Source organism: Chaetomium strumarium (genome assembly GCF_033439665.1).
Source record: "Chaetomium strumarium strain CBS 333.67 chromosome Unknown B0T15scaffold_3, whole genome shotgun sequence".
Taxonomy (NCBI): Eukaryota; Fungi; Ascomycota; class Sordariomycetes; order Sordariales; family Chaetomiaceae; genus Chaetomium; species Chaetomium strumarium.
This window is the reverse complement of record NW_026944431.1, coordinates 4217362-4242523: the sequence shown is the minus strand read 5'-3', so window position 1 is coordinate 4242523 and position 25162 is coordinate 4217362. Positions and strand designations below refer to the sequence as shown.

The following is a 25162-nucleotide window of genomic DNA, read 5'->3' as shown; positions in this document are numbered from 1 at the left end:
CGTTGGCTGGTAGCAACCGGTCGTGTCTATATAAACAACATGGCGGCACAGGACTCGGTGGTTCGACGGTAAAACTTGCCGCGAAATCTTCCGGTTGGTACACAAAAGGGGAGGTATAAGACCCGCTCCTTTAGCCAGAAGGTTCAGGGCTGCCAAGAAGGCCCTTGGCCGGCGTCGAGGTTGTGGTGTATATGTGCCAGGGCATTGCTGCCCGAATGAGTGCTCGACTGACAGCTCAGCAAACGGGTGTGTGCTCGGATATGTTGGCTACCGGCGGTGGGAGTCCAGATCATGCATCGATTCCAGCCGAGAATCTGGGGTGCATAGATCGGTCTCGGCAGTCGAAGGGTAGGTACCCACAATCCCAAACCTGCTAGAAGATCGTAGAGTCTGATCTCAGTGCTCAGACAGGTAGTCTCAGATGCTCAGACCAGCAGGCTCTCGGCTTATTATGGAAGCTCCCTTGCCTCCCACGGACCAGAATAGGCCCGGTACACCCAGCATCGCCGTCTACGGAGGCTGCTAAGTTCCTCAACACAGCCAGGTATCTCCTTTCGTTTTACTACCTGGTAGGTAAGGTACCTGAATTACCTCTTCTCTTTCGTTCGTACTTGGGCCGTGCACGGAAGGTTACGATGCGGGCGTGGATGCAGTATTTAACTGGGTCTGGAATTCTCTGGGCACTGGGACTCTTCATCCCTCTTACACACAACACTAGCCTACCACATCTTCATTCGTTTGGCCCTGGCCTGGTGCCAGTTACATCAATCAATCAATCGCTCTTGCTCCCAGTCATCATCAGGACCCTGTTTAGTCACCTTGCATTTCCTCCAGCTTCATGAGTATCATCTAGGGGAGGGGCACATTGGGTGGAGGATAATGGGGAAGAAATTGTTCGGAGTGCCATGAGATTGCTTGTGGAAGTCAGGAGGAGTCTATTATTTCAGGTTGTTGCTCTGGAACCACGAGCTCCATCAGCTTTATACATGGTCGAATACCGCTGTCATGTTTCACGTCTTGCTTCGGAGTACGGGATTTAAAGTGGCGCTCTCTGCCGCTTTTTGTTGTTGCGCCGCGGCTTACGAAGTACAGTACGGACTATACAGGATCGTGAAGAACTAAACGCTGGCATGGGAACGCCTAATTAGCCGGCGGTTATTATCGCCGAACTCGGCAAGCAAGGCCAGCTCCGCAAGGTTAGAAATCCGAGCGAGGGTTGCATTTCTCATAGTTGTCTCTAATTGTTATCGCAATGGACACATTGCACATCACGGATGCAATGTTAGATTGTTGTGGACAACCGAAGCCCTTGCAGCCCTTTTGCCCAGAGGCAATCCAAGCTTTCTCCAGCGCGGCAACATCATACAATGACTCCAGAGGCAGCAGCATCTTATACGACTCATTATTACCAGATTAGAAAATGGTTTCCACTGTTCCTGCTCCTAGCTGTGCCAGCTGCGGTACGGGGAACATGCAATGCCCCTGCTCAAGCAGAGCAATGTCCAAACAGGCCCGCGGGAAGACTCGAGGGATATAGCTCCCCGTGCTGCCCCGTCCCGGGCAGAATAGGAATCATATCCGACGAGCACGATGCCTTATTATCGTGGTCATACCCTCCCAAATGCATGACCCAAGCACCGCGGAATCACGATGCACCTCGACTTGACTGCCTATTCACCTCGGCGGATTTCCGCAACGGACACGGAACAAGCATCGTAACGGCCACCACCACGGCCTCTCACCTGATCGGCCTTGGAGTATTCGAGGATGGGCCGATGCCCGTCAGCCGTGGCTCGGTTGGCCCGGCATCATACAAAGTAATCCCCGTCCCCGGAAAGGGCATGGGCGTAGTCGCAAGACGCAGGATCCGACGGGGCGAGATCTTCATGGTCGACCTGCCGGCCCTGCTTATCAGCGTCTCGTTCTTGGGCGACACCAAACCGCACCATCGGCGCCGCGTCCTCAAGCAAGCTATCAACCAGCTGCCTGAAGCGACGCGGAGCAGAGTGTACGGGCTGTCTCGTGGAACAGCCGAGCACGAGGTGGATGCGGTTCTGGGGCCGAACTCCCACACGGTCATGGTGGGGGATGAGGAGGTACATGTTGGTTTGTTTACTGAGGTTGCGGTATGTTATGAGCTTCAAGTTCCGAAATGACCGGCAAGTGAACTTCGGGCTAAAATAACACGGGCATACTAGAGGATCAACCATTCATGCAGGCCAAAGTAAGCCCTTTTCCCCATCTCAACCTCACTATTTTCTACCGGGTAACTAACACCCAGGCAGCGCATACTACCGCTTCTCAGAGCGCCGCCTGACCATGGAAGTAGTCGCATATCACGCCATCGAGCCCGGCGACGAAATCACCCTGAGCTGTAAGCCACCACCTTCTCCCCATTCAAATGCCACTTCCCACACTTAGGTTTCTGACCTCAGCAAGACGTGCCCCTCGAAACTCCTTCCCCCGTCCGCCGCCAATACCTGAAATCCCACTGGGGCTTCGACTGCACCTGCCCGCTCTGCACCGGCCCGACGCCCGATCTGGATGAATCCGAGGCCTGGCGACAGAAGATCAAGAGCCTGCGGGAGACAATCGCGAACGCGCGGAGCGAAGGGTTCTACCACGACGCGATCGTCATGACGGAGGAGTGGCTCATGTTTGGCGAGTGGGATATGCAGCCGCCGCTCATGGCCGCGTACTACGACACGCTGGCCGATCTGTATTTCCTGAAGGGGGACATGGTCAACGCGACGCGGCATGCGCGCATGGCGGTGGATGAGTGGGTTAGGCTGGGGAGTGTGGATGATGAAGGGCTGGAGAAGGCTAGGGTGTTTCTTGGACGGTTGTTACTAGAGGCCTCGGATGGGAGACATAGACGCGGATGAGGTTCTGTCATACTTCTGTAGGCACCCGATGAGGATGCGGCGGGTCTCGCAATAGTGTACTACTAGTAAGTACTAGCTAATTTTGCCGTGATGATGAGAAGTTAACACCGATAAAAGGCCAAAGGCTAGGAATGCAGCGACCTGGCACGCCTTCTGTCAAACACCGGTCAGTCACCTCTCGCGCGCCTGATGAGCAGTTCGTGGCGTTGCTTAACGTCACTGTCAAAGTGTTTGAAACATACTTGCGGCGGCAAGGGACCCGATCTCGAGCCCCCGACTGCACACAGGATCCGGGTGAGAAGTCAGAACAATGGTGGAGAATACAAGTCTGAGGCCTAGTGTGTTGCAATCGGTGTAGTATAGTAGGTAACTTGGAAATATATAGTTCGAGAGATATGTCCTTTTTCTTCTTTCTTATCCATGATTCTCCGTTTCGAGTGTGAAGATGAAATAGAAAGTAAACTACCTAAGCACGGACCTACAAGCAAGAATATTCAGGCATGCACTATATCTATCGGAGGTGGAGCACTGATGGGGAGGCCGAGGTAGTGGCTGGTGACACGGGAGGCTGAGGTTCTATGACACGGTTCTTTCCGCTGTCGTGCGACACAAGGAAGGGTTAAGAGTGGCCAGTCCTTCGCGAAGCGTTGTTTACTTTGCTCTACTGACGACGGTGAGGTAAGAGCCCCCTAAGAATACATGCTATTGCATTGTCCCGTGTGTGTAACTGCTGCCCTGACGACAGTTCCTCCAGCAGGTTCCAACAAGAGTACGCTAACCCCTTTCCTCCATCGAAACATCGCACCTAACAGCCAGAGATGCCATGGTATGCTTTGAATAGTCTGTACAGGGTAGCAGGGAACCCATACCTTCGCAACGACGCAAACCTCCATCGCACAATGTTGTTATTCCATCGCAAACATGTGTGTGTTGGAGGATCACTCATGGGCGCCTGAGGCCCATCCTCTCAAAGTTCTTCTTCACCATCTTCTCCGCGCGCTTGGCCGCCTTCTCCAGAGGAAGGCGATGTTCGATCCGCTGCACCGTCCTCTCAATGGGAGGTGCGACGCGCTGGACGCCACGCTCGACGGGGTTCCTGAACATGGTGATGTTGCGCTCCCAGCGCGGAGCCCATTTGACGGTCTGGCGGGAGAGCCGCTCCTCTGCGCCGGGAGCCATCAGGTAGAACGGAGCGAAGCCGCTGACGCCTGCAGCGCCCATGCAGAAGACCTCAGTCCTGGTGGGAGCGGGAATGCGGATGGGCATTGCGATGGTTTGTCGATGAGAGCTTTTGGAATTGTCTGTTGACTAGTGGCTGGCTATGTCAGAGATAGCCTAGGTTAGTCGGCCGTCCGGTGTCAGGTCGACGGACTGAGAGGCAAGGAGACGCGAAAAAGCAGCTCTGTTAAGCGGAAACACGCAGGCTGACGAGCCTAGACAGAGACAAAGCCGCCAAGGACAATAATAACAAACCGAAGCTTACCACTATAGGGGCTGGAACGATGTGCCGATGGAGCTGAGATGAGAACGTGATGATTGCAAGACCCTGATGTGTACAAGGCGATGCTGATTGAGGGTGTACCGCGGTGACATCAACTGGTGCGAAGCTGATGTAGTACAAAGAGGAGGAGAAGAGGGGAAGCACACGAGGGCATGCCCTATTTGAAAGGGATGGGCGACCGACACGGACGGCGTGATGGAAGGTCGCCTCCTCCCAGCTGCCTGTCAAGTGAAAGGAGCTGCCCATGACTCTCTACCAATGACTTCATCCGGGGACCTCCCTTCCCAAGGTTCCCAGGGAGGCTGGCTGTAAGCCCAGACCACACAGACACCGGCGGTTGCCCAGTGGCAGAGCGGGGTAACAGTTGCCAGACGGCGCATTCATCCAGCACCAATGATTGCAAAGGTCAGTCCATGCTCGCATGGCTTCCGCTTGCCACAGCTTTGTTCCTCTCAATAAATCGAGATGACAACTGGAATGGCGCCACCTCTGTCACTTTGTGACGGAATGAAATCGAATAACCGTCAGTTGCAACAACAAGATTGGTCGGGTCGATAGACCACAATGGGCTGTGGGAAGTATCAAAGCCTTTAGACCATCCATATGAAAGCCGTTTTCTATACTCAATCTCATATCTTGATATTCGGCTTGCCCTAGCGGAGCTTTTGAGCTGTTGTGTTAGCGTGTAAGGCAAGGCACTGTGGACCCCCTAACGGTGAAGCTCCACAACCCCGGACTCCACCTCCGCATTCAAGGTGGAGTTGGTGGAGAGCCCGATCGAGATTTGCTTGACCCGGCCCTGCAGTCGCGACGACGTGCTGCTATGGTATGAAGAGCGAGCTTCCCAATGATATTACCCGAGAAATCGTCCAGTTTGATGGTTAAAGTCCTTGGACGCAGACTTACGGACAATTGTATCCGTCAAGCTGTGCGAAGTAGAGAAGCCCACCACGACTCATGGTCTCGTGAGACCCTCCTCGTCCGGGAAGTGGGCCTCGAAACGACTCCCTGCAGACATCCAATTACCTTGGCATTGGATTCCTGGGCCCGGGGAACAAGATCCGCGCATGGACGATTCGCACGAAGGAGGTACGTACCGACATGCGAGGCATTGAGAGGCGCTGACTCACGATGCACCAACTTGGGATCTAGCTTCATATACTTAGATTCTGTTCACAACTGAACAACCGAGGGAGGAAGCAACTGATGCACAGGCTGTTGACGGATAATCACAGGCACTTGGCTGAGTTGGCTCAGCGTAGAAATGACACGGAGACAGTCCGTGCGCAGCACGTGCCAGCTCGTCAGGCACTTCAGGACATCACCCCTAACCCTGGGCATTCTTGATGACCAGCGATAAGCGATAAGCATCCCCACCCTTGGCAAAGGCGGTCAATTTTTGCAGACGGTCCCAAGGTGTGCATCAACCCCGTTGAGGTTGTGCTCCTGTTACCAAAGACAAGCGTCGATTCCGAGCTCCACGATGCGTGTCGACAACTGCTTCTTCTGCGGGAGGCCCGCATGGCCCAGCAAGGGCATTACCTTTATGAGAAATGACGGTTCGTCGCCTCAACGCCCCTTTAACAGGCATAGAGTGTAGAGAACAGCCATAACTGACTCTTTCCTCAATCTCCAGGCAAATCCTTCCGGTTCTGCCGGTCCAAGTGCCACAAGAACTTCAAGATGAAGCGCAACCCACGCAAGCTCAAGTGGACCAAGGCGTACCGCAAGAACGCGGGCAAGGAGATGGTGGTGGACAGCACGCTGCAGTTCGCGGCGCGGCGCAACGTGCCCGTGCGCTACGACCGCGAGCTCTTCGCCAAGACGCTCAAGGCCATGGAGCGCATCAGCGAGATCCGCGCCCGCCGTGAGCGCGTCTTCTACAAGAAGCGCATGGCCGGCAAGCGCGCCCGCGAGCTCGCCGCCGCCCGCAAGCTCGTCGCCGAGAACGAGCACCTGCTACCGCGCCTGCGCGGCAGCGAGAAGCGCCGCCTGGCCGAGCTGGCGGCCGAGCGGGGCGTCGACGTCGAAGAGCTCGAGCGCGAGGAGCTGGCCAACGCGCGGGCGAGCAAGAAGAGCAAGGCGTTCGGCGGCGAGGTGCGCAGGCTGCGGGTGCGGACGGACGGAGGTGTCGAGGAGATCACCGAGTCGATGGGCGGTCGCATGGAGGAGGATATGGACGACGACGACGACGAAGACGACGACGATGGAATGGATACGGATTAAGCGATCTGTTGCTAATGGGATGTCTGGCCCTATTCTCGCGACGCTCTGCTTCCCTTGGCTCCCAAGACTGCCTCCGTGGGGTTTTGGCGGTTGTCATGCTGGGCCAAGAGCGGGTGCTGGTATCGTGCAGCACCGCCTACGGCTATGCCGAGAAGCAGATTCTCCGGAGCCTAAGGCAATGGCCCCGGTTCGAATGCAAGTCCTCGGGTCGCTGGAGCACGCTTAAGAGACACTACCGGTTGGGAAAATGGCGAATTGGCGTTGATATTACGGACGTATCACCAAATCATAGGCATGTGGTTAGGCAGGTATCTTGGTATTCCCCAGCGGCTAAATACATCGGTCTGGTCAGGCTCGCGAGCGGAGAGTTGTAATCGAGAGGCTTTGCGTGTTATGCTGTCGAGGGTGTTTTCAGATCCATCCAAACGTCTACCAAATATAGATGCGGAAAATGGCTGCAAAAAGACTGTCGATACCGACAGAGTCAAGGAACGTCGTGTACATATTATTAGATTGATTCATGTATAACGCTGATGCAGACGACCAAACATCTTCCTGCCTACCTGGTCGTCCCAGGCTCAGGCTCGCATCTCAGCGGACAGACCCACCTCCGCCTGAACATTCAGCACGCGCATCCCTCCTGCGGCTGCGGAGCCGTGGGCGTCTTGACGTCGATCATCTGGCTGGACGCCTGCGCGGCGGCGTCGGAGCCCTCCATCCCCGGCAGCGCCTGGGCTATCCTCTTGAACAGCAGCTTAACGTTGTGGCCCAGCTTGGCGCTCGTTTCGACAAACATCAGGTTGTTGCGCTTCGCCTCCTCCTCGCCCTGCTGCGTCGTCACCTCGCGCTTGTCGTTGAGATCCGTCTTGTTGCCGACTAGGACGATGATGACATCGTTCCCCCGCTCGGCGCGCACATCGTCGATCCATTTCCTTGTGTTTTGGAAACTCTTCGCGTCTGGAGATCCGGTGGGTTGGGTGTGTTAGTATGTTGCGCTAAGGGGGTTGCAGCCAGCGCACGCACTTGAAATGTCGTAGACCACCACCGCCACGCTCGAGTCCCTGATGTAGGACGGGATCAAGCTCCTAAACCTCTCCTGCCCTGCTGTGTCCCAAAGCTGTAACCGCACTGTCCTGTCCTCTAGATACATTGTCTACCAGGTTTGGTCAGCATTGGCTGCGACGGCTCCTGCGCGGATCATCGGGGCTTGCCTTGGAGAGAAAGTCGATGCCGATCGTGGCTTGATACATGTTGTCGAACGAGTCGTACATGAAGCGTGTGATGAGCGACGTCTTGCCAACTGTGTCGCATGTATGTTTAGCTAAGCCCAGTCGTTCGCCGTTGGGTGCCCGGCATACCACTCTGTTCTCCAAGAAAGACGAGTCTGTCGCCAACGTTAGCAAGCCAGAGCCACGGCGGCGCAGGTTGGAATGCAAGTACTTGAACTTCTTCAGCGGGTTGTTGTACGACCCGCCAGTTCCTGCTTGCGCCATGGTGATAGTGTGATGAGTAAGGTACGGTCGTTGCGTGTTGCCAGGGATGCGCCGGACAGAGCTTCGAGGTGATGATGGTGTGAAACGAAGACAGTCTCGGTCCCGCACGAGATTTGAACTTTTTAAAACTATGACAGAAACCGTTCTAAGTCGAGTATCCCTGTGCACTGGCTGGCGCAATATGTAAATTCGAGTAGGTATCCGTATTCCTTTGTAGACAGACCGATCGGCTTCGGTTCTGGCACCGGCAAGCGAAAGGGGCCCATGGCGCTGTTGCTGCTCTTGGCATGTCCCGGCTGCCAGCTGCCAGTGACCACGATTCCAGACGGGCCGGCGGCATCTGCTTATCTTATCGCTCCCCCTGTTGTTGAATTTTTGAGAGGTCGACCCCACCATTTGTTGCCAGGGGCCGCGCCCGGAGTTTAACTGTTGAGTGTGCAATTGTCGGAACTTCGAGAAATCAACTTGAAGCGAGCCTCGACATATCCTTCCTTCAAGATGCCAGTGCTAAGTGCCCCGTCGGGCAATCCGAATGCTCCCCAGCAATACAAACAGCCGTCCAGGAAAGGCAAGAAGGCGTGGCGCAAGAATGTCGACATTTCAGAGGTTCAGCAAGGTCTCGAGGAGCTCAACGACCAGATAATCAAGGGGTAAGCGGCGCTTAAACCCAACAAAGCCTCAGTAAACTAATGTTTCCTAGGGGAGTCATCGCTGAAAAGGACTCGTCGGAACTCTTCACCATCGATGCCGTGGGCGACGCCGAACTCACGAAGCGATTCCCGAAGCACGTCAAGAAGGGCCTGAAGGCCGACGAGATCATTGCGCAACGGTCAGCGTTGCCGGCCGTGTCCGCCCGCAAGCGACCTGGAGACAAGACGACCGACGGCATTCTTCCCGTCAAGAGGCAGCGTGCCACCTATGTCACACACAAGGAGCTGTCGAGGATAAAGAAGGTCGCCGACGGGCACCACGAATCAACAGTCGAGGTGGTGGATGCCGAGTACGACGTGTGGGCTGAGCCGAAACAGGACCCAGTCGTGGAGCAGCTCCCGTTCCTCCCCAAGCCAGAACCGCTGAAGAAGCCTAAGACGCTTGAGCAACAGCCTATCTCGTTAGCAGCCAGCGGGAAGGCGGTTCCTGCGGTACCGAAGCCCAAAGGCGGCCACAGTTACAACCCCGTCTTCAGCGACTACCAGGAGCGGCTGATCGAGGAGAGCGAGAAGGCCGTGGAAGCCGAGCGGAAGAGGATCGAGGCCCTCAAGGCGGAGCGCCAGAAGCTGGAGGCGGCGGCGCGGTCGGCAGCGGAGGCTGAGGCTGCCGAAGCACGGGCGGATCTGTCCGAGTGGGAGGATGATTCCGCTTGGGAAGGGTTTGAAAGCGCGGGCGAGGAGCTGAGCGTCAAGGCGAAGAGGCCGCGGCGGAAGACACAGGCTGAGAGGAACCGGATCAAGCGCCGGAAGGAGGAGGAGCGGAAGGCGAAGCACGAAGCCGCCATGAAGCAGAAGCAGGCGCAGGCTGAGCGCATCAAGCAGATCGCGCTCGAGGTGGCCGAACGGGAGCGGGCCATGGAACTGGCGAAGATCGAGATGAGCGATGCCAGTGAGGAGGAGGATGACAATGTGGAGTTGCGGCGGAAGCAGCTGGGCAAGTTCAAGCTCCCGGAGAAGGACCTGGAGTTGGTACTGCCGGATGAGCTGCAGGATTCCCTCAGGCTGCTCAAGCCTGAAGGCAATTTGCTCAAGGACAGGTATCGGAACATGTTAGTCCGGGGCAAGCTGGAGGCCAGGAGGAAGATTCCGTTCAGAAAGCAGGCCAAGACCAAGGTTACCGAGAAATGGACCTACAAGGACTTCACGATATGAGGAAATGGAATAGATGTTCTTGGCAGCTACTCTTGCAGACGCCAAAGTTTCTGCTACGTTCAAGTTTTTGCTTTTCGTCTCGTCCACGCCTTTGAAGGGTCATCGAGTTGTCTACTGCCTTGGGAGTCCAGTTGTTCCGTTATTCGGCTCCCCCAAAGAACTAGATTAAGAGCACTCCCGCCAGGAAGAATTGGGGTCGACAATCCAACGAGTAAGTTACAGTATGGCGGGGACCGTATCCTGGGTCACAGTCTATCCATTTAACAGACAGCGCCTAGGCTTCATTAGATCTATAATAAATCAACGCACCTATCAATCGAACACCCCTGGCGGTCAATCGTCCTGGTATCTCATCAGATCTTGCTCCTAGTAGCTCATGAGATCTACCACAATGTTAGCCAGTGTCCACGCCAGAAGAAGGTTCGGCAAAGGTCAGTAACTCACCTCTCCCAAACAAACCCCTCTTCGCCCAATCCATTGCCATTAGCACCCTCGTCCGGAAGCTCACGCTCTGCGCAAAGTAGATACTCCTCCACGCGTACACGGCCCACAGCCCGCCGGCCAACCCCTGCCCTGGCCGAGATCGAACACGGCCGAGTTGCCAACGTACGCCAGGCTCCCGAGGTGCTTATACTCGAAAGCCTTGTACACGGCGGCGTCCAGGTCGCCCTCCTGGATGTCGTTCGCCTTCAGGCCCGGCGTGGCCCGCGCGAGCTTGTTGAACTTGTGCGCCAGGTACTGCCCCTGCTGATGGGCGCGCTGCGCCGTCGCCGGCAGGCTGGTCAGCTTGCTGTCGATCTGCTTGAGCAGCTCGCGCAGCTCACTGAAGTTCAGCGTCCCCGAATGGTCGCGGTCGTACTCGGCGAAGAGCTTGTCGAGGCGCTTGAGGTGGGCCGAGGCTTGCGGGAAGCGCTTCTTTACCTGCTCGGCGACGCTGCGCCAGTCATCGAAGCGCAGCTGCAGGTTCTCTGGGTCCGAGCCGTGCTTCCAAGCCAGACTGCGCAGGAAGCTGACGATGTGGTCGGCCACGTTGTTTTGCACGGTCGCACAGTCGCCTATGGCGTATACGTCACCTAACGGTGTGCCGTTGAGGCGGAGGTGCGTGTCCGTCTCAAGCGCGTGGCGGTTGGTTTGGGAAGGACCGAGCTTCTTGGCGATGGTCTTGCAGAACTCGTTTTGCGAGACGCCTGTGGACCACAAGCAGAAGCCCATAGGCAGCTCCTTGGTGATGATCTTCCCGCCTTCGCCCTTCTGGGTGAAGATAATGGAGTCGGGCCGGACTTCGCTCACGCGCGAGTTGGTCAGGACTTCGACCTGGTCGCGCGCGAAGCGGTCCTCGGCGTACTTGGAAAGCGTCTCGTCGTACGTATTTAGAATGTGGTCGCGGCTCTGGATGAGGTGCACCGAGATCTCGTTGCGCAGGAGCTTTGGGAAGAGCTCGATCAGGTCCTCGTTGAGTAGATCGAAGAGCTCGGCCGCGAACTCGACCCCGGTCGGCCCACCACCGCTCACGACAAATGACAGTAGCCGCTTCCGCTCGTCGTCCGTTGTCGTCGGGAGGCAGGCAAGCTCAAGGTTCTGGATGATCTTGTTCCGGATATCCCGCGCGTCGTTGATGTCCTTGAGAAAATGGCAGTTCTCCAGGCCCTTCACGCCATGCGGATTGGTGACGGAGCCCACCGCAATCACTAGCTTATCGTAGGGAACATAGAACCTCTGTTCGTTGCCGTTGCAGTCTGTCTGCGAGACCTCAATCAGCCGAGAAGAGAAGTCGACGTCCTCAGCGCGGGCGCGGAGATAGTGGCCGCCCACGCCGTGTATGATTCTCCGGATGGGTTCCACCAGCGACCTCAGCCCGAGTGTCCCAACCGTCGCGGACGGCAGCATAGGCGTGAACAGGAAGTAGTTGGCGGGCGAAATGACGGTGACATGGTAATTCTCCGGGGCAAGCTCCTTCAGCAGCGAGACGCCGCCCCAGCCGCCGCCCAGAATCACTAGCCTGGGTTTATCCTTGTGCCTGCGCGCTTCCTCGCTGTCATCGTCGTCAAGGAAAATCTCCAGAATCGGGAGGTTCTTGGGCCCGCCGCGGCGGGGGTTGATCGCAAGAGCCGAGACGGCAATGTCGGTTTGACTGGCGTGCAAACGGTATGTCGACGCATCATAGAGGAAGAAGCCGACGATCCCGACACCTAGGATCACTACCGAGCCACCGAACCACGCGGCGGCACGATAGCAGAAGTTCAGAAATCTTGATCTTGTCTGTGGGAGCGGCCTTCCGGATAATTGGCGCGTGAGCACGAGTCGCGCGGGTAGAATCCGATCCACAAGTCTCGGGTTATCAAGTGCGCTCTTTCTCCGTTGCCAAGTTGGCGACGGTTTGAGTGACGTTCTGGTAAATAATGACTGGGTCTGTGTCCTGCTGCATTGAAATCTCGCCGTCGCGTTTACGCCTCGGGCCCCGAGCCGACCAATTTGTCGGGCCGCTCGATAGCCCAGCATCATCGTCGAAAGATTGGTGTTGACCTTCTGCCTTCTTCTGACGTCAACGAAGCTGCGATAATCTAAATTTCGGAAGTTCCTCCTTAGCGATTGTTCATCAAGATGCGGAAGCGAAGTGTTAGTGAAGTGGCGCAAGCATGTCCAAAGACATTGGCGTTGGGTAAGTATGAAACGAGAGTTTAAGAATACTGAAGCGAGAAGCGAGGTGTTGATGCCTCCCGTCGTAGCCGCATGGTGGTTAATAAGATGCAAGGCGTACGTCATTACCTTACCTGCACTGTAGCGAAGTGGGCCCCTACATAGGTGAGGCCCTGATCGGCCAGATTGCCCCACTACGCTACAGCATTCGGGTCCTTCACAACTTGAAGTTCGTTCATTATTTCCGGGTTCCTGCACTGTACTACTCCGTGCAGATAGTACGGAATACAGTACATACACATACACATGTACTGTATTGGATGGGCTTCTGCTGTGTTGTTACTGTCCTCGCTGTCATAGCTTTGTCTACCATCTCAGATGCCGACTCGTATGGCGGTCACTCTTCGGAAGCGCATCCTACGGAACGGATAGCTTCGAGCGACCTACAGGTGGCAATGTAGGCCCTGTCATTGGAAGCCCTCATGTGCACAGATTCAGGGGCGGAAATGTGAGATCCTGTCCCCAACATCAAACGACCACAGACACAGCGCATATACGACCACAGGAGCATCAGCACCGGACGCAGTGTGCCCTGGGGGCTCGGAATATCTTCAGGTCCTTCTGCGCACTATAGGTGGATCAACTGAGAACGCCAGGCTATGCAACCGCCGACCTACCGTGAACACTCCCAACGCCTCCGAGTGACTGACAGCCTTCTAGCACCGGAAATACCTCTTCTCCACCCATCTCTCTTCAATATCCTGCACGATCTGGCCGATTACGGCCGTGATCCCAGGGAAGACCTTCGTCAACCTATGCAGGCCTATGCGTCCGGCGCTGTATGTCACCAAGACGATCCTCTCCGCCTTGACGCCGTGGTCAATGAGCACTTGCACCGCCATCAGGGCCGACCCACCACTGCTCATCTGCGCGTCCAGGAGTAGAACCGCCTCGTGCTGGTCGATGTCCGGGGGCAGAACCAGGTAGTGTAGCTCGGGCTCGCCCGTCCGAATGTTGCTCTGGATGAGCATCCGCCCGGTTTTGCAGTCGGTTATGCATCGGTGAAGGCCCGCTTCGAGCGCCGCGCCGCCGCGGAGGACGATGACGGCGGAGACCTCGCCCTTGGGGCGCAGCCCGAGGTAGGTGAGACCTTGTGGCGTGGTGATGTCAGATGAGAGGAAGGGGATGTTGTTCAGCGCCCTGTATCCATCTATCAGTTCCCGTCAAGAAATAGAGGGCACGCGGTGGGATGGCTGCTTCGCGACGTACTGCTCGACCAATAGCGCGGCGAGGCGGTCAAAGTAAAAGATGAAGTCTTCACTCGAAGTGTCGATGTCGTGGATGATGGTGTTCATGCCGCGCATCTGTGTGGTCTGCTTCGCGACGACAACCTTAGACGAAAGCGGCTCGGACTGTGCCCCGATTTCCAGACGCGTGAGTGCTGCGCGGTGGCGTGCCGATTTCTCGAGCAGCTTCTGCTGAATAAACTGGACCACCATGGCTGCTCCGGTCAATCCCTCCCTCGCCTTACCGGGGGTCATCCGACTTACTCATTGCAACCTGGTTCTCGACTCCTCGAGGCACGATGATGTCGGCGACATTTCGTTGAGGGTTGACGTACTGCAGAAGCGCGTCAGCGTGTTGTTCCAGTTGACAGACGAGAAATGGCCTACCTTTTCAAAATTTGGCTTCACAAAGGTAAACCATTGTTTGATAATGCCGTGGATGTCGCGACCACGCTCTTTTTGGTCGCGCAGTACTTGGAGTCTGTCAGAAACTGCGATAGAAAGAAGGGACAGATATCAGATGGTTACATACTCCTTCTTGAGAGGCACGTGTCTGCATCGGCCTCGCAGAAGATCTTGGTGGCCCATTCAGCTTCCGGCACGCTGCGCGGATAGACGGGCTAAAGCTCACCTTCATGTCCATCAAGCTGAGGACTCTGGGATCGTAAAGAGCAAATATACCCTCGACGATGAGGACATGCGGCGAGTATATGGACATTGTCCGGTCCAGACGGGCATGCTTCTCAAAGGAATATACCGGGATCTCGGCACGTTTCCTACATTCAAGGGGCATGGTCAGCTTGGAGCCTTGGATTGGGCTTATCCAACATCCAAGCAGCTGCTTACCCGGCTTTAAGATCCTGCAGGCGCTCTACGAGGGCATCGAAATCTATGGCCTGAGGTAATGGTGAGCCTGGTATGTTGGACAACCCGGGGGTAGCACCTTGGGCTTACGTCTGGCGCGTCAAAGTCGTACTCGTTCCGGAACGCCTTCTTTGACGACTCCGCATCTAGGCTCTTGTAGAACGAATCCTTTTTGTGCGGTCGAGAAGAATAAGCCAGTGTGCCACCCATGCTTCGAGCTGCCTCTACACTTACGATGGACAGAATAACAACCCACGGCAGGTTGAGCTTGTTCACGATGGCTTGGGACAATGTCGACTTGCCCGAACCAGAACTACCGGCGATGCCAATGATGCTGACATCGGCCCATGGAGGTGCGTAGTGAGCCCTTGTGGCGATGGTGCTGTCTGTCTCGGGGTCTGTCGTGCCGTTGAGGAAGGCTTCCGGCTCGATGGGCACGGGTGCCGGCATGATGTGTGGGACGTTTAGGCACTTAAAAGGTAAGAGGGTACCTTAGTCGGTGTTGAGGAAGGAGGGGTAGGCGGAGGGCTTAGGTGACGATAAGTTGTAAGCCTGTAATTACTGATGGTGCGCCTGCATTTTGGGCATCCAGGAAGATATAAAGGTACCCTTACCGATGACGAATTTTAGGAAGATGCCTCTGCCCATTGCCCGGTGCCTCATCTGTATTTGCCTGACAAGCTCGAGATCTAATAAGGCAGTTAGATCTTGCCTGCCGTTTTAGGGTTATCTGAGCGTGGGGCATTCCAGGTGGGGCTTCCAGTGGATACCTGGGCCAGCCAGCTGCATAGCACGTGCCCGCCACCCGTCGCCATGACGAGGACCCGCCGCAGCTCCACGAGCTGCAGCTTTTAACTCGCTTCATTTGCGCTTTTCGTCCAACCCTCGCTTCGTCAACTTTTCTCTCCCACCCGCCGCTCAACAACCAGTGTGAGCACGCACGAAGACAGATGTGAGGCACGTGTCCCATTCTACACAAGCACATGTCCATCCGGAGCGCTGCTCTTGAGCTCGGTGGACACGATATTAATTCAACACTTCGTGACGCGGTCTTCGCCCAGCTACGCGAGAGCTTTGGCCGTATGGTACGTGCCTTGGATCTCTGTCACCGGGCTTGACGGCGACGGAAGCTAACCACCGGCGTGGCAGAACTCCTCAACGTCCACAGCAACCACCCCCCAACATGCATTCGAAAAGCAGGCCGCCGACGTGAAGGCGCCAAAGAGGTAAAACTGCTTCCCTTCCGCTCCATCCGTCAGACACGCAGCACAAATGATGATCGCATATCAATGGGAATCTCTCTGAAACTTGCATGTAGAGAAACCTTGCATTACTCGTTAATTACCCTGAATATCATATACCCTGCTCTCCTAGTTCTCGGTCCTATATCCTGAAGCTACGCTGACGCAGTATAGCGACATCAATGCTCTGATCCTGGACTATCTGACGATGGAAGGGTATCCCAAGGCTGCAGCAAAGTTCTGTAAAGAAGCAAACCTGCAGCCGCAGCAGCCCGACGATTCCATCCAGACACGGCATGCTATCCAGCATGCTATCCACAGTGGCAACATCGAGAGTGCGATCTCGGCTCTCAACGAACTTGATCCAGGTGTACGGTGATGCCCCTATTTCCCGGATTTCCGCGTTTATGATTAGAACACGAGTTTCATCATGCACCACGCATAGGCCTCTGGCCCATGATGATACACAACCACTAGCAAGCTATGAGCAGCGCATTTCTCTGCATTTTCTCACGTCTATCCCATGAGGAGAGCTCGTGCTAATCCTGCACCAGATCCTGGATACAGACCCGGAGCTGCACTTTTCGCTCCTTAGGCTGCAAATGGTCGAGCTCATCAGGAAATGCAACGGTGGCGACGTCACCCCTGCTGTGGACTTCGCGGTCGAGAAGCTGGGTCCACGGGCGGCCACTAACAAGAAGTTCCTGGTCGAGCTGGAAAAGACGATGTCCCTGCTCATCTTCCCGCACGACAGCCTGCAGCCGGAGCTGGCGGCGTTGCTGAGCTCTGACCTCCGCCGGGACACGGCGACTAAGGTCAACGAGGCGGTGCTGCTGCGAAAGAATGAGCGTAGGGAGGCGGCTATCCGGCAGCTCGTCCGCATGCGAGCGTGGGCCGAAACGTCGGCCAGGTCCAAGAACAAGGACCTACCCGATTCCATCGAGTTGGGTCTGAACGCGGACAGCATGGAGCATGGTGCCGGCCAGCACGAGCCGATGATTACGACATGAGTAGGGTATGATGAATGGTTTGACTGCTTCAATTGGCGTCTGGATGGACGGGTCCGGGAGGGTCGGCGTTAAGGCACGGCACGGCTGGATTGGCCGGGAATGGCAACGGCCAAGAATGGGATTAAGATGGTATTCGGCGTTATTGTGTGCATGGCGATTTGGTATTGTAATTGGGTGGTGTATGGATACCTCTGGTAGGCTGGCCCGAGCCTCCGGGCTGCCGTGCTTAACCCATACATCGTTGGCCTTCTCCCTCACCATGGTGCCCACTTGTGAAGTCACTCTCTGCTTCTCAACCGATTCATGGATCGACTGCCTGGCACCTATCAATACCGCTTCGTCCCAGACACGTAGGGTATGTACAAAAATCTAGAATGCCCCACCGCGCCCCTGTCCCGCCTACTTGGTCCGGATGTGCTTGAGCTTGCCGGGCGAGTAGAGGAAGTTGTTGGCATACGCCTTGGGGGTGAACTTGCGCTCATTGGGCTCCTGCACAAAGTATTCGTAGCCTTGCTTCTCTGCAAACGCAATGGCGTCCTCCTTGCTCTTGAAGTGTATGTGTGTACCCTGCATGTGGTCGGCCGACGACTGCCAGCCCATCAGCGGGTTCTCCCACCGGTGACCCTTGCCCAGCACGTCCCAGTCCATGCGCCACCGGCTGCCGACGTGGTCGCCTGATTGCGTGGCAGGTTTGGCCGGCTTGAAGATGCTGCGAATGTGCCTATGAGCGTCTGTCTGGAGCAGGGCCGGAGGGAAGGGGACGAGCTCACCGGACTGTCCTGGCTTGCAGTTCAATTGGTGCACCGGAAATGAGGCCGGCGGGCAGGACGCCTTCCTCGCTGCCGTCCTGGACGTGCTTGGGAACCGGCGTGAAGGTGCTGGATTGTGATCAGAGGCCAATCAAGTAATGCGTACCGGGGGGCAGAGCTCGTACGAGGTAGCCATGTCGATAGGAACATTGTAGTCTGGCGCATTCCGAGGCAAGGTAGCCATTGGTGAGGTCTCCTTTTTCTCCTTCTCCGTCGCGTTCGCTGGGACCTTCGCCGGGACCTTCCCGTCGGCCATTGCACTCTCGTAACGCCGCGTGGCAGGGAGGACGGCGCGGGCATGCGGCGCACTGCGCAACAGGCGCGCTGCCGAGGCCGTTGTTCGTAACGAGGACATGGTTGATGACCCTCTCTTCGGTCGCTTGGGCGGGAGGATAGTCGTCGGTTCTGAACTTGGCCTTAATGAGGCGTTTCAATTCGGCGCTGTGACGGCTTCCTCGAGCTGCGAGCCCCACTGCGCACCTCTGATTGGTCAGCCGGGAACAACCGCGCGCAACAACATTCTTGCCGACGAGGGACCTGCGTTTTCCGGCTCCATCTTTATTAACAGCTCAAATCCGCCGCAACGACAACACCCAATTGAACCGGACCGGCGCATCGAGCAGCTAGGCTTCTGTCTGCGTGGTCTGTCCCTTGGTCGAATTCTCCTGAGAATTACGGTTGCGCGCGACGCATTTCGCCAACATGAGCTACGTCACACGCCGGGCGCTTTCGACGCTCATCCCGCCCAAGGTACGCCGTCGTCTGCGAGTTGCAACGGCTAGAATGGTTACTGACTGATGTTCTTAGATTGCCTCCCCCAAGGTATGAACTTGCAATCGAATTACTCCCGACGTAGTCATCCCGAGCCGTCCCGGGCTGGCGAGGATGTGGTTGCAGCTTCACCTGTTAACTGACGAGGAGAAACACCTTACATCGTGCACAAGAAGGGCTAGGAATGGGAGAGTGGGGCTTTGAAGGGCTAGTGGCTAACAGAGGGAATACAGGCGGTTGGCGGTGCTCCTGACGCTGCCCGCATGCAGCGACTCGTCAACTTCTACGAGAAGCTTCCCCGTGGCCCAGCTCCCGAGCCCGAAGCCAAGGGCATTCTCGGCAGGTACCAGGCCAAGCATTTTGGCAAGAATCCAACGGTGAAGCGTATGTGGCCAATGTCTATCAGAGCTGCAATGGAGGAGCCATTGGGGGGGGGGGCATTTGCTGACTTTGAGCCAGCTGTTATTCACGCCATCGTTGGCCTCCTCATTATCGGCTACGCCCAAAACTACTACTTCCACCTCCGTAAGTCTTGAATTGTAGAACGGCATGTAGAAACAATAGCCTTGCTGACCAGCTCTAGGCCACCACAAGAACAACGCCCACTGAACTAGGGGCGGAAGGGCGTTTCGAACCGACTATGGCCGGCACGTGTACATGAGCTGTTATCAATAGACTTGGTGCCTATCACGCACTGTAACAGATCTCCTTTGTTCACTCACCCGAGTTCGGCCACGAGTGCTTGTTGTGCCAGAAGTCTAGTTGATCTTGGGCCTGGTGTCTTGTCCCTTGAGTTCGAGTGATGCCGGACTGAGTAAGCATTGTCTGTCCCACCCACAGACATTACTCTTCTTCTCGGTGTTATCAATAGGGTAAGGGATTCTTTACCTCAACAACTTAAGCCCCATATAATGACGAGAGATGAAATCCTCTCGTCCGAAGTGTTGGCAGGGCCTGGCAAGTCGAACATTGTCCGTCCGGTCTCTGATGTAGCCAACCTGGGCATTGATTCCACGCGGCCCATGAGCCGAGCCTCACCTCAGGCGGAGAATTGGCATTGTTTTGCGAAGATGTAAAGGCAATTGGCCGCCCATTGTTCATCGCCTTCTAACACATTTTGCCCATAGTACCTTATTGATTGCGGGATGCTGTAAATTACAATACTTAAAGGTCCATACAAGCCCGAAAGTTACAGCCCACGACCAGACTGGTGCAGTTTCATTCAGTGACGGAAGAGCTCTCCAATTTTGACACTAAACCCAAAACAGCACATACCAAGCAAGCACTGCCAACCACATCCATCTGTCCCGACTCGGAGTCGTCAGTCGGCGAAAAGAACGACAGCCAGCCGCATCGCCTCAGAGCGCACTTCCTCCAACCTACCACCTCGATTTCTGGACCGCCCGTCCCTTCCCTTTCCTTTCAACACCACGAAAAGCAAACCAGAGGCATCGCGAACCTCGGTGCGCATAACAGATTGTAGCAGAAGGAAGTACGTATAACATAACGTTAGATTTCGCAACGTTGCAGATCAAAGACTGCGCCTGATTTCGATATTCTACCCTGGCGCACCCGGCCACATCCGCCGCTTTGTTTTTCCTCCTGCCTCTTAGCAATTGCAGCTGACCTAAAGTTGCTATTCTTGCGCTAGATACGATCAGTTTTATTCCTCGATAGCTGGGACTGGTGGATGCGCGATCGTTCAACCATCGCCCCTCGACCAGACACGTCGACAATTGTAGGATGGCCACTGAGTCACCCAAGCAACAAGGATCCGATGAAGCTACTCTGACTTCTGCCCCCGAGCCCGTAAGCATCTTACCTCAACCCCTGCCTGGCCAGTTGCATGCGTTGCCGCTGACCCGACGTGCCCCGCGCTGTCCGCAGACCGTCACGCTCGACACCGACTCGCAAAATGTCGACCTCAACCGACCGCATATAAACGACGATGCACAAGCTTCTGCCGCGGACGAGTTTGAGAACAAGCACATTTCCGACGTCGTGGACGATCTAGTGAACTCGACAGAGGTTAGCATTAGTGGAGGATCCGACAACGAGGCCGCTAGATCCGATGCTTCCAAAGGGAAGGACCACGCGAAAGGTCACGGTCGCGCCGCGTCGGGGGTGAAGAAGCTTGCATCCTTCAAGGCGGTCAAGGTCAACAAGACCTTCCTCAATGCCAAGGGCTCTGCTCCTAGCGCCGAGTCCAAGGCCGAAAAGGCGCCCCCAACCGTCAGCGCGGCAGCCGCCCCTACCGGACCCCCGACCGGAACCAGACCTAGGCTAGTTGCCAAAACCGGTAGTGGCCTGATTACGAGGTCGTCCGGGGCGAACGGAGGCAAGACTGGCTCAGCTCCCGATGCGAGTGCCGTCTGGAACAAGAATCGACGTGAGCAAAGAGCCTCTGCAACGAAGCAAATAGACTACTAACGCGCAACGCAGCGGCTCCTCCTCCAGAGCCAAAGACGTACACGGATGAAGAGCTCAAGAAGTATGGAATTCACATGGCGACGCGACTTCATCCTGATGATACCAAGGGCCAGTCCAACTGGGCCGATATTGAAGACGATGACGAAGACTGGGCGCCAGACACGATCACCTGGAAGGACGGGACAAAGATTGCGATCACGCATACCGAGGACCAGCCGGCACCGCCTCCTGAACCAGCCTCCCGCCCTACCGCAAAGGAACCCCTGGGTGCGGACAGGGCTAAGCCGCCTGCAGCTGGCACCTCGCCATCTGTCAAACCCGGTGTTTTGGCATCTGGAAAGGGACTTGTGCTGAAAGGCGCGCAAGAGAAGCCAACCTTGGTGGCAAAGCCGCCCGCCCCGCCGACCCCGGCAAAGTCGCCGTGGGCACCATTGCCGAAAATCGAAAAGGCGTCTCCAATTGCAGTGGAGGCGCCAACCCATGCAGGACCGAAGTTTCCACCAAAGGAGACGCCGGTGCAGCACGCCAACACCCCACAGCCCCCGAAAGAGATTGCCGCAGACGACTTCAGTCGAGGGCCCTGGCGGGATGGTTCCACGGGAGGCAGTAGAGAACTGTTCAACTCGCAGTCCGGGCGTTACGAGCCGGTTCCTGACCGGCGGGGCCCCCTGCGCCAAGAGCGCCAGGCGCCTCTGTTGCAACGACCGTCGCACCATGAACAGCACGCACCGATAGAACCGCCTGGTGCGCTCCAAGCGGGGAGAAACAACGAGCAGGGTCCTTGGGAGCGCCGACGCGGGTCTTCGAACGTTAGTGGCGGAAGCGGTAGTTGGCAACGATTCAGGACCATGGAACACCCTCCTCCGCCTGCCGAGCTCATCAATGCTCGGCGTGCATCCATGACTGGGGGAAGTGATGGCCGTGCTTCCCCCAGGAATTTCTCGCCGTCTGGTCTCCAAGGTGGGCCGCGCCACGGCCAGCAATGGCAGCACAGAGCGTCTCCTGGCACTACTCACGCTGTGCTTCACCATCCGGGCGGTCCAGCGCCTGACGGGCGAGGCATGCCGCCTCCGGTTCAACAGCCGGCGGTTGTTCCGGTCACAGAAGAGGACTATGAGCTGCAGAAGAGGCTCATGCGGGAGCGCCGGGAGCTCGCCATGCGGCGTCGGCAGGAGGAGGAGGCAAGGGAAGAAGCAGCACGGAAGGAGAGAATTCGCCTGAAGCTGGAGGCGTTGGGCCCCGCCCCCGAGTCGAAAAGTGCCAAAGCAGCAAAAGAACAGAGCCCGATTCCAACTCAGATCCAAACACGGGACAATACTGGCCCCCAGAAACAAGGAGCAGCTGAGTCGCAAGCCGCGGGGAAAGATGTACCCGCGCCAGCCGTCCCTGAATCTGTCACGCACCCTACTCCGCATGCTGACGAACCACGCCACCCCATTCCCCAACCGGATGGTGTCGAGGCTCGTCCGCAACCGCACGGAAGCAGCCATGGCCACTCTTGGGCACCGACGGCGAGGCAAGCTGATCGGCATCCAGTCGTTTCGTGGGGGCACCAGCCTTCTACGAAGAATGTATGGGGTGCCCCCAATAACAACCGCACTCTGGGCAACGGCACCTTTGTGACAGACCTTGGGACAGCACCGATCACCCAGCCGCCCAGTCAGTCTGGACCTGGCCCCATCGCGCCACCTAGTAGCGCTCGCGCGGCTTCAGCGTCTCAGGCGACGGTGCCCGAACCCGCCCCGAGGCAGCCGCCAATCGGTCCTCCGAGGCAGGCCCAGGCGTCTAGAGGGGCGGGCGACCGTGAGATGAAGGACAATCCTTGGGCCGCTGCTGTTCGTCTCAATGACGACAAATTCTCGGAGATGCTCAACGCTCAATATAATGAGCGGGATCGCCGGTTGCAAGCTGAAGGTCGCTCTTTAAAGGATATCCAGCCAGCCATCAGAGATACCTGGCGCCCAGTGAAACTTGACGAGAGCGGCGTACGCAAGGAGGTAGCTTCGAAACACACTCTCCACATTGGCCAGGAAAACCCGTGGGCTGCAAACGAATCGAAGTCCGCGGTATTGCAGCATGCACCACCTGCACCTAGTGGTACGCCGTCCGAGTATGGCCAGCTCCCCGCGACCACCTTGGCTACTCGCGATATGACATCAACATCGGTACTGGGCGCTAGGGGCTCACGTTTCTTCCCCTCTCGGGAGGCCCGTCAAGACACGAATCGCGACATACGCCAGGAAGCGAGCACGGAGACGTTGCGACACGAGTCACCGTCTCCTCCTCCTCCGGATATGCCGGGTCATCCGGCTTTCGATGGTGATGTTACTCACCCACACGTCTCTTTGCCCCGACCGCAGCCGGTTGTGCGGCTTCCTCCGTCCGCGGCCAACGAACCTCAGGCAAGCGGCCCAGGGGCCAACAACGCGCGGTTTGGCCAACCCAAGTCTCCGAGACCGAGCTTCTCTTGGGCGGCCCAGGCGGCATACAAAGGCCCGGACAATGCCTCACGCGCTCCCGTCCAGAAGCCGGAGAACGCATGGCAGACCAGGATCGACAACCTATTGGGCGGGCGGAAGGTGCATGCACCGCCCAAACCGACACCAGCCGATGCCGGCAACCGGGTCCCCAATCCATCATCTGGCCACTTTACTCATTCTGATGCAGAGGGGTCGGTTACCACGAAAGGGATGGCGGAGGAGTGCTTTGAGGAGCAGGAAATGGGCTCTGTCCCGCCCATTCGCCTCCCCAAGACAGTACCGGAAATGGCATGGCAACCCAGCCCGGCCCCGAAGCCGCCCCATAAGAGGCTGCAGCCGATAGTGTCAAGCGCGGACTCTATCACGTTTAACCCGGACATATCCGGCGCGGGACAAGTATGGCGTATCCGCCTTCCGGGCCAGGAGAGTAGCAAGGCCCTTGTCATGCCATTTGGCCGGACGCGCAGCAATCCGCGTCGCGGAGGCCAGCGCGGCGGTCGGCACTCCACGGCCGGGCCACATCGACAAGGCAAAGGTCGAGACCCGGCTTCATACCCGGCAGAGCAGAGCGGCAACGCTTCCGGGGTCAATGCTCCGCACGGCAAGCACCACCGGGGTGGCTACCGTGGGCGCGATAACTGGTCGCGAAGCGCGTCCACGCACATACAAACCTAAGCGATTCGGACTCTTGTCTAGATGGTCTTGGGCACACCCAAGGTCGTCAATCCTTCGACGGCGTGTCTTGCGGCCGGTAATGGCTGCTGTTGGTGGCCCGCCTGGAAGAGCCAGTGACTCTATATTTTCGTGCTGCTATCTGAGGAGCAGCAGCATTGTACTAGTTTCGATTGTTTCGCGATTCGTTTTCCCGCGGCTACATGGCTGCATCTACGGTCTAGGCCGCTTGCTTCTGAGCGGGACCCTGGACTGTGTTATCGGTGTCGGGGAGGAAGATACTGGAGGCCTGCGATGATGGGGGCATGACTCTCCATTCTCCTGCAGCGCCGTTGCACGGTCTGGGAAGAGCCAGTCAGACCTAGCAAAACTACCTACGCATTTCTGCAGTCGTGGGCAAGAGATGGTGGAAGCCGGGGTGAAGAATGAAGGGTACATCCAGTGTGTTTCGTCTGGCTCGTCTGAGGATAGAAGGATGGACCAATGACACTCTCCACATACTTATGGCGAATGGATGGATGCTGCGGCGGGTGAATGGGTCGTCCGTCCCGCCAACATGGTACAGGATGGGGCGATGGTGACGACGAGATGAGATGAGATGAGATGGGGTGAGGGGGAACATGCCCGGATAGGCAGTGCAGCTCGTGCAGTTCACAGTTTAGTGGCTCTACAGTCTCTCAGACAAAAACATCGAATATGTGTGTTGTTGTGGCTTCCTACTTTCGTGACTGTCTCTGTTTCAAGGCTGCGACGGAAAGCGGAGAGGGGTGGGTTGGGTCGCGGTATTTAGGTGCAGGTAGCCCTTGTCTGTCGTGACTTGGATTCATCATTTAACCCAATCTGTGATGTCGTACCCAATGGAGCTCTTTTTGGTGCCTCATCTGTGTGTGAGTTTTGGGTAGGTGGCGAGACGGGCCTGCTTTGTGAGGCATCCTTGTTGTTGCTGTTCCTGAGTGAAGTTGCCCGCTAGACACGTTGCCCCCGCCATCTTTGTG

The 25162-nt window shown here is 56.8% G+C and overlaps 11 protein-coding genes across 11 annotated transcripts; 6 read left to right on the top strand and 5 right to left on the bottom strand.

The window, feature by feature from the left end:
- Positions 1-1886: 1886 nt before the first annotated feature.
- B0T15DRAFT_395256 (uncharacterized protein) lies at positions 1887-2885 on the top strand (the record flags this gene model as incomplete). Its single annotated transcript, XM_062864771.1, has 4 exons — positions 1887-2126; positions 2199-2224; positions 2286-2374; positions 2440-2885. 4 exons carry the CDS (start codon positions 1887-1889, stop codon positions 2883-2885), a joined length of 801 nt encoding a protein of 266 aa, XP_062723421.1.
- A 942-nt stretch (positions 2886-3827) lies between these two features.
- B0T15DRAFT_493106 (uncharacterized protein) lies at positions 3828-4151 on the bottom strand (the record flags this gene model as incomplete). The annotated part of the gene is made up of 1 exon (XM_062866918.1): positions 3828-4151. One exon carries the CDS (start codon positions 4149-4151, stop codon positions 3828-3830), a length of 324 nt encoding a protein of 107 aa, XP_062723420.1.
- A 1556-nt stretch (positions 4152-5707) lies between these two features.
- B0T15DRAFT_184973 (ribosomal protein L24e-domain-containing protein) lies at positions 5708-6879 on the top strand. Its single transcript, XM_062862360.1, has 2 exons — positions 5708-5945; positions 6023-6879. Exons 1-2 carry the CDS (start codon positions 5870-5872, stop codon positions 6610-6612), a joined length of 666 nt encoding a protein of 221 aa, XP_062723419.1. The 5' UTR covers positions 5708-5869; the 3' UTR covers positions 6613-6879.
- A 355-nt stretch (positions 6880-7234) lies between these two features.
- Positions 7235-8105, bottom strand: B0T15DRAFT_484705 (ras family-domain-containing protein; the record flags this gene model as incomplete). The annotated part of the gene is made up of 5 exons (XM_062866236.1): positions 7235-7569; positions 7636-7765; positions 7824-7912; positions 7971-7996; positions 8053-8105. The coding sequence occupies 5 exons, from the start codon at positions 8103-8105 to the stop codon at positions 7235-7237; spliced, it is 633 nt and encodes a 210-aa protein (XP_062723418.1).
- Positions 8106-8603: 498 nt separating this feature from the next.
- B0T15DRAFT_394252 (ribosome biogenesis protein Nop53/GLTSCR2) lies at positions 8604-9967 on the top strand (the record flags this gene model as incomplete). Its single annotated transcript, XM_062864721.1, has 2 exons — positions 8604-8755; positions 8806-9967. The coding sequence occupies 2 exons, from the start codon at positions 8604-8606 to the stop codon at positions 9965-9967; spliced, it is 1314 nt and encodes a 437-aa protein (XP_062723417.1).
- Positions 9968-10188: 221 nt separating this feature from the next.
- B0T15DRAFT_184872 (uncharacterized protein) lies at positions 10189-12713 on the bottom strand. Its single transcript, XM_062862359.1, has 2 exons — positions 10412-12713; positions 10189-10350 (listed from the first exon to the last, which is right to left on the bottom strand). The coding sequence occupies exon 1, from the start codon at positions 12467-12469 to the stop codon at positions 10472-10474; it is 1998 nt and encodes a 665-aa protein (XP_062723416.1). The 5' UTR covers positions 12470-12713; the 3' UTR covers positions 10189-10350; positions 10412-10471.
- Positions 12714-13185: 472 nt separating this feature from the next.
- On the bottom strand, positions 13186-15428 carry B0T15DRAFT_530724 (uridine kinase family-domain-containing protein). The gene is made up of 9 exons (XM_062869191.1): positions 14989-15428; positions 14845-14922; positions 14737-14786; positions 14522-14666; positions 14423-14465; positions 14278-14363; positions 14155-14224; positions 13874-14105; positions 13186-13804 (listed from the first exon to the last, which is right to left on the bottom strand). The coding sequence occupies exons 1-9, from the start codon at positions 15202-15204 to the stop codon at positions 13321-13323; spliced, it is 1404 nt and encodes a 467-aa protein (XP_062723415.1). The 5' UTR covers positions 15205-15428; the 3' UTR covers positions 13186-13320.
- A 309-nt stretch (positions 15429-15737) lies between these two features.
- Positions 15738-17005, top strand: B0T15DRAFT_392984 (CTLH/CRA C-terminal to lish motif domain-containing protein; the record flags this gene model as incomplete). The annotated part of the gene is made up of 4 exons (XM_062864668.1): positions 15738-15839; positions 15904-15980; positions 16170-16365; positions 16550-17005. 4 exons carry the CDS (start codon positions 15738-15740, stop codon positions 17003-17005), a joined length of 831 nt encoding a protein of 276 aa, XP_062723414.1.
- A 399-nt stretch (positions 17006-17404) lies between these two features.
- On the bottom strand, positions 17405-18169 carry B0T15DRAFT_493100 (ETC complex I subunit conserved region-domain-containing protein; the record flags this gene model as incomplete). The annotated part of the gene is made up of 3 exons (XM_062866917.1): positions 17405-17714; positions 17776-17883; positions 17940-18169. 3 exons carry the CDS (start codon positions 18167-18169, stop codon positions 17405-17407), a joined length of 648 nt encoding a protein of 215 aa, XP_062723413.1.
- Positions 18170-18272: 103 nt separating this feature from the next.
- Positions 18273-19444, top strand: B0T15DRAFT_530715 (mitochondrial F1-F0 ATP synthase subunit F of fungi-domain-containing protein). The gene is made up of 5 exons (XM_062869190.1): positions 18273-18564; positions 18622-18636; positions 18819-18969; positions 19045-19110; positions 19169-19444. The coding sequence occupies exons 1-5, from the start codon at positions 18517-18519 to the stop codon at positions 19192-19194; spliced, it is 306 nt and encodes a 101-aa protein (XP_062723412.1). The 5' UTR covers positions 18273-18516; the 3' UTR covers positions 19195-19444.
- Positions 19445-19838: 394 nt separating this feature from the next.
- B0T15DRAFT_184510 (uncharacterized protein) lies at positions 19839-24354 on the top strand. Its single transcript, XM_062862357.1, has 4 exons — positions 19839-20077; positions 20237-20394; positions 20473-20974; positions 21028-24354. The coding sequence occupies exons 2-4, from the start codon at positions 20329-20331 to the stop codon at positions 24168-24170; spliced, it is 3711 nt and encodes a 1236-aa protein (XP_062723411.1). The 5' UTR covers positions 19839-20077; positions 20237-20328; the 3' UTR covers positions 24171-24354.
- Positions 24355-25162: the final 808 nt, after the last annotated feature.